Below are 7,139 nucleotides of genomic sequence, written 5' to 3'. Positions count from 1 at the left end.
TAAAAATATAGCCTTTAGTATGAACAAGAAAATAAACACTGTTTTTTTAGATTGAAAAGCTTATGCATATATATTGATACATGCAGAGTGGTAGTATCTGTGTAACTAATATTCATCATTCCCTTATTCCTTCTTTATATAACCCTATTAATATTTTCATGTTTTTATAGTAGCTTCATTGAGATATAATTCATATACCGTGAAATTCACCCTTTAAAAGTATACAATTCAGTAGTTTCTCGTATATTCACAGTTATGTAACCATCGGCTTGATTAATTTTAGAACACTGCCATCACCTCGAAAAGAACTCCCATATCCATTACAGGCATTCCTCACTTCTGCCTCCCCCCAACTCGTGACAAGCACTAACCTAATTTCTGTGTCTACAAATTTCATATAAATAGAAACATGCAATATGTGGCCTTTTTTGTTAAGCATCTTTCACTTAGAATAATGTTTTCAATGCTCATCCATGTTATGGCATAAATCAGTACTTCCTTCCTTTTTATGGCAGGTGATATCCTGTTGCATGGCTATACCAAAGTTTGTTTACATGTTTATCAGTTGATGGATATTTGGGTTGTTTAAATTTTTTGGCTATTGCAAATAATGCTGTTGTAAACATTTGTATATAAGTTTTCATGTTGATAAATGTTTTCAGTTCTCTTGGGTATACACCTCGGCGTAGAATTACTGGGTCTGATGGTCACTCAACGTTTAGCATTCTGAGGAGCTGCCGAACTGTTTTCCACAGCAGCTATCCCATTGTACAATCCCACTAGCAATGTATAAGGGTTCCAATTTCCCCATATCCTTGCCAACCCTTGTTGTTATATCTTTTTGACATGAGCCATCCTAGTGAGTGTGAAGTGATATCTTGTGGTAGAACTCTCTTAATATTCCATGAAGCAATGTGCTCTCATAAAAGACTATATTTCACAGATCCCCTTCTTTGCATTTAGTGGTTGCTGGTAAGCTGTACGGGAATGTAGTTTGGTAGGGCTTTGAGAAAAGCTCTTAAAGAAGGCTGGCTAAGTAAGGGGTAGTCATTTGTGGCCTTTCCTTCATCCTCCCATTCTTCTGCCTGAATTGCTGGCTCTGCAGCGGGCATCTTGGTCAGTGAAGTGAGATTAGAGACCCATCCTATCAACATTAGAGCAGGGAGATGAAAGAATCCTGAGTCCTTGTGACCTGGAAGCCACTATATCAGCCATGGGCTGCTAACTATAAGTCATATGGTTTTCTTGAAGAGAGAAATAAAAATCTAGCTTGTTTTTTCCCTGGTTGTTCTGTTCTATTAGCTCAACATAATCTATTTTCTGGCACATGTGCACGTATGCATGGGAGTGGGTGTGTATATGCGTATATGCGAGTGGGTGTGTATATGTGTATATGCACGTGTAAGTATGTACACTCATAGGGGGTGTGCACATATACATATACACACATATGGATATATTGGCTAGAATCCTCATCAAACCTGATTCTTTTTCCTGAGAACATAGCTAGACCACATTTCCCAGATTTCCATACTATCATTGCCAGCCTGTGACTAGACTACAGCCAATAGAAAGTAGTAGAGATAATGTACGCCATCCTCAAGCCTTGTCAGTAGAGCAGTCTTTCCTTCTTTCTCCCCATCTACTGACTAAATGGAGAAGACTTTAGGGAGAGGACTTTAGGGAGAGGACTTGAGGAGGCAGAGCCATGAGGTGGAAGGGGCCTGGGGTTCTGCGTGACCATATGGATATCCACACCAGGGGATAAGAGTGGGAAAGAAAATTCTTCAGACTGAGGTCTCTGAGAATTAGGGTTTGCTTCTCTTAATTACATTGCATATACATACACATTTATGTTTACATAGACTCATATAACTGACCCAAGGCCACCCAGTGATCATTGTAACTTTCATCTCCCAACACTTAGTCCAATCCTCTCTTAACTGAACTGGCATGCAGGGTATCTTGGTGTGTGTTATGAGAGTATGTTGCATCATAAATATTTAGAAACTCATCTAACTTCTTTGAGATTCCATTTCCTCATCTGATAGTGAGTAGGTGGGACTGGATAAGATACTTAACATATGTTTCTGTATTAGAACTATTGGATCTTCTGGCAACCTTGGGGGCCTTATAAGCTCTTTAAAGGTAAGAGGGCCTGTGTCCTTTTTCATATTCTTTCCTTCTAAGCTCTTTATAGGATAACGGTCCCATAAGTATTTGTGGAATAAAAGGGAAGGTCTCTTCCAGCTCCAAATGTCTACAGTGCATCTTCAGAATCTACATGCATCTTTAGAATCAACATGCATCTTTACAATCATATTTATCACACGCACACTTTTTCTGTGCACAGCCTGCCAATTCATGACCAGAGCATGATCCAGCTGTTCTTACGAGAGTTAAAAGTGTTAGTCACTCAGTCGGGTCCAACTCTTTGTGACCCCATGGACTGTAGCCTACCAGGCTCTTCTGTCCATGTAATTCTCCAAGCGAGAATACTGGAGTGGGCTGCCATTTTCTTCTGTTATGAGAGTTGGTTGTTCTCAATTTCAGAATACATTTTCTTCTGGAAACAACATATTAAATGATGATATACACTCTAAATAGGCCACAGTGGCCTGTTTAACCCATCCTGTGACACAGACACTCATGTTCTTAGAGTCAGCCTGTGCTCAGGATCCTAGAAGCGGGAACTTACATGGACCAGGGAGCAGGAACACTTAAGTGTTACCCACGTGAGATAGAATATGGGCACGAGGCCCTGACTCTCTAATAGAATGTTGGCTGAGAACTAGACAGAGACCAAACCCTTCAACACCGGCATCTAGCATTCACAAAGGCAATGAACGCTTCTTACCGTGTAAGCTGTGCAACCCACTGGATGTTTGGCTTCTGCCTATTTTTCTACCCTTATTTGCTTCTATTCTCCCCCCTTCTCAGCCTGTTCCAGGGATGTTCTGTCCAATTTCAATAAACCAAGAGCTTGACTCCCTCTGGATCACTGCACTTTCTGTTGCTTCTCTGCCCGGAATCTTCTGCTGACTGTTGCTGGCCCGTCTCATCTTTCAAGCCACATCTCATTTCCTCTCATGAGACTTCTCTATTTGGAACGGTCTCCTCTGATTTCTCTCCAGCAAGTTGTCTTGGTGGATGGTCTTTATAGCTGTGCTTCTCAAACTTTTGGTGCACACTGATCTCTTGGGGATGTTAAAATGCAGGTCTTGACTCAGTAGGCGCAGGGTGAAGTTTGAGACTATGCATTTCCAACAAGCTCCCTGGTTCTGCCTGTACCTATGACGACACTCTGAGTAGCCCTGTGCAAGAGAACTTATCCTATCACACCGTTGTCTTAGGAAGCTCTTTGTGTCTGGATGTCTGCATCTCCCCAGCCTGGAAGGAGTGCTCAGTGAGCACATCTTGTTCACCTGTCGCCCTGGTGCCAGAACAGCATCGTCCTAGGGCGTGCGTGCATGTGTGCGTGTGTGTGTATGTGTGTTAGTCACTCAGTCATGTCCAACTCTTTGCAACCCCACAGACTGTAGCCCGCCAGGCTCCTCTGTCCAGGGATCTCCCAGGCGTGAATATCAGAGTTGGTAGCCATTCCCTTCTCCAGGGGATCTTCTCAACCCAGGAATCAAACCTAGGTCTCCAGCACTGCAGGCAGATTGCTTACCATCTGAGCCACCAGGGAAGCCTACCTACTAAATAAACACCTGCTGGATAAGTTCAGAGACTTTAAGTGGGATGAGTGTTACACCAGGGAACGTCCAAAGTGTTGTAGAAGCTCATTTCATCTGGAGGGACAGGGATGACGTCTTGCTGATGTGCAGCACCAGACTTGTGCACAGAAGCAGGTAAGAAACATTTTCCCAACGCTTCCTATTTTCTGTCCAAAGCTCCCACTGTGTGAGCTCATCCTGACTTGCCCAAGTCTTCCACAGTCCAGGTCAAAGATGACCTATCTTACCCGTGTATGAGTTAGTTGTGTCTGACTCTTGTGATCCCATGGACTGTAGCCTGCCAGGCTCCTCTGACCATGGGATTCCCCAGGCAAGAATACTGGAGTGGGTAGCCATTTCCTACTCCAGGGGGTCTTCCCAACCCAGGGATTGAAACTGAGTCTCCTGAATTGCAGGTAGATTCTTTACCGTCTGAGCCATCAGGGATGAATCTTGCAGGCCCCAGAATGGCTGACATTGCTATGGTAGGAGGCAAGCAATCTGACTGAGACATTTCACACTTGACAAATAAACCTTAATAAACCCTGGTGGTACTTTTAATTTGGTTTTTTAAAAAAGATGCTTATTAATCTAATTGTCTAGTGCTGTTTTGGCTGGTAGAGTATATATATTTAAGCCCAGGGAAGCCACCAAAAACAAGAAAAAAAAAAAACTTGCCCTTTTATTTCCCTTTCTCTAGTACTGAACCCACAAATTATCTGAAGCTCAGGGGAAACTGAGGACTGATAGAGAGAAAGGGGAGATGAGTAATGCTGGAGGTGTAGCGTGATTATCTATATATCTGTAAGGTGATGACTTTTGAGTTTAGGAGTTGTGGGGGAGGCAGTGTGTGCTCACAGATGTTAAGAGTGAGGGCTCTGGAATCCTTTTGTGTGCATTCCTGACTGCTGTTCTTTTGTTGTTGTTCAGTCCCTCAGTCGTGTCCAACTCTCTGCAACCCCATGGACTGCAGCACTCCAGGCTTCCCTGTTCTTCACCATCTCCCAGAGCTTGCTCAAACTCATGTCACTCTTTTGCCTAAAGAGGCCAATCCACAGTCTGCTATAGTTTTTCTGTGGCCTCAGCTGTAGCATTTCATCAATAGCCTCTTAGTTGGCGATGCAGTGGGGGTGGTGGGACAAATCTTAAGAGAAACCTATACTCAAAGTAGGAGAAGGCAATGGCACCCCACTCCAGTACTCTTGCCTGGAAAATCCCATGGACGGAGGAGCCTGGAAGGCTGCAGTCCATGGGGTCACTGAGGGCCGAACACGACTGAGAGACTTCACTTTCACTTTCATGCATTGGAGAAGGAAATGGCAACCCATTCCAGTGTTCTTGCTTGGAGAATCCCAGGGACGGGGGAGCCTGGTGGGCTGCTGTCTATGGGGTCACACAGAGTCGGACACGACTGAAGCGACTTAGCAGTAGCATACCCAAAGTAAGCAGTAAGCTTTCCCTGTTTCTCAAAACCAGTTTGGTTTGACGAGGATCACCCTGTTGATACTAGTCCACCCTATGAAACTGACAAGCCCACACACCTTTGGTGAAAGAATGTGTTTCTTACCCATTATCTGAGAACCTGTGAGCTGCTTAATAAATATACTGATGGAGGATTTCTGGCACCTGCTTATCTGAACAAAGGCCAATTATATTCCAAGAACTAGCGAAGGAATGCATTAATTGATTTAAGCAATTAAAGTCCCTACCACAAATAGACAGCAAATGCCACCAACACAGATGAAAGAACACTATCCAGGGACCTCAACATGGCACTAAAAAAATCTAATCAGTGACAACTTTTGAAAGGCCAGTTCAAAACAAGTAATCCTTTTGGACATCAAGGCAACCTTCTTACTCTGGCAAAACAGTTACATAGTGAAGAGAAAGGTCATGGGCTTTTCTCAGCCACAGAAAGGAGAGAAGTAAAAGCAATTAGACAAAATGGATGCTGTAATCCCACTTTCCAGACCCCAGAGCCACACTAAACACTGAGATTCAACTTTTCCACTTCACTATTCAGGATCTGGCAGCACTTCCTAAATGAGAATGCCATAGCTTGATTTCTTTCTTACCAATTCTGGCCAGATGTTTCTTAGCCATGTCTATAGCCTGGGGTAGAGAAAGAAAAATTTTAAAAAATCACCAAATCCATGGATGTTGCTATGAATTGATCACGTAAGTTGGAATTCCAAAGTACTATTGCTGAAAACTGCCCTGCTTGAAACTACTCCCCAGCAGAAGCAAAACGTCCAGATTCATGGACTGCCACTTCCCAATCAGGTGGAAATCCACTGAGTAGTAGCATCAGCACCACTTGGAGGCTTTTTTTCACAAGCAGGTTCTCAGACTCCACCCCAGACTTACAGGATCAGAATCTGCATCCACAGTAAAATTTGAGAAAGAATGCTCTACAGGGTCTTCAGGAGTAGTTTATTTTTTGCCTTTTCTCAGCCTGAGTTTCCTCAGTTGGAATATGGAAATATAACAAAGTGCATACAAAGGGGAAAAAAAAAATTGAAGGAAGACAGTTCACAGGAGCACAGGAGTGCGGAGGACTATGGAGGAACTTCTTGAAGTTCTACACTATGCAGTTTTTAACAATGTAAGACCAGGGTTACTTCTTTTGTAATAGGCGAAAATATTTTTTAAATACAGCTGATGCTCTCTCACAATATTGTACTGATGATTTTTAAAGGGACCAATGTAGCAGGGCCCAGCACCAAACTACAGTGCGGACAAGTCAAAGGTGTTAAGTGAACTGGGTGGAGCCAGAATGCAGCCGGTGAGCAGCTCTCCTTTCCGAAAATTGGCCCTCATGCATTCGCTCTCAGCACCTGGAAACCTTGGCCTGGCAAACTTCGGGATCCGCTGAACCTCGGATCCGACCTGTAGTTGCCGGAGCGTCCCGCCGGCTCTGTAACTTTCCCTAGAATGAAATAATTAAATAAAGACCGTAAGTGCTGAAATAGCGGACCCCATGCAAAAATCTCTCTGCAGTCAGCCACGGAAAGAGGAGGCCGCGGAGTGGAGTCAAAAGTCGCAGTCTGGCCCGGACGGGGCTCCAGGGAAACTAGTCTGGGCGGCCGCAGCATCCTTAGAGGCTAACTCTGAGCTTTCTCAGCTGGCATTTTGTCTCCTGTAGCGAAAACTGCAAGACAGAGGAGTGGAGTTTCCCGAGAAGAGCTCAGGCTGGCGTCCTGGGCGGGCCAGTCCCCTCGGCGAGATTCTGGGTCTTCTCACTTTCCTCCGCCTCCCTCTCTCTCTCCCTCCCTCCCTCTCTCCTCCCTTTTGCGTCGGGCGGGCGGGAGGCCGCCGAGGCAGAATGTTCTTGCGCACGCGCTCGCGCAATTACGGCCGAGGAGTTCTGTTCCTCGGGCATTTTCCGAGGAAGTCTGGAGCAATTAGGCTCAGTCCGGG

General features: G+C 44.6%; 1 protein-coding gene across 1 annotated transcript in view; it reads left to right on the top strand.

Annotated features, from left to right (window-relative positions):
* The first annotated feature begins 6,495 nt into the window (after positions 1-6,495).
* LOC105004418 (E3 ubiquitin-protein ligase PDZRN3-like) overlaps positions 6,496-7,139 on the top strand; it is a 67,495-nt gene continuing 66,851 nt past the window's right edge. Inside the window, exon 1 of the mRNA XM_010862033.1 lies at positions 6,496-6,504. Within this exon, the coding sequence (XP_010860335.1) occupies positions 6,496-6,504 (9 nt within the window). The remainder of the gene's footprint in view (positions 6,505-7,139) is intronic.

This window comes from Bison bison, unplaced genomic scaffold (genome assembly GCF_000754665.1).
Source record: "Bison bison bison isolate TAMUID 2011002044 unplaced genomic scaffold, Bison_UMD1.0 scf7180017864474, whole genome shotgun sequence".
NCBI lineage: Eukaryota > Metazoa > Chordata > Mammalia > Artiodactyla > Bovidae > Bison > Bison bison.
The sequence above is the reverse complement of the archived record's forward strand: the minus strand, read 5'-3'. Positions and strand labels throughout refer to the sequence as shown.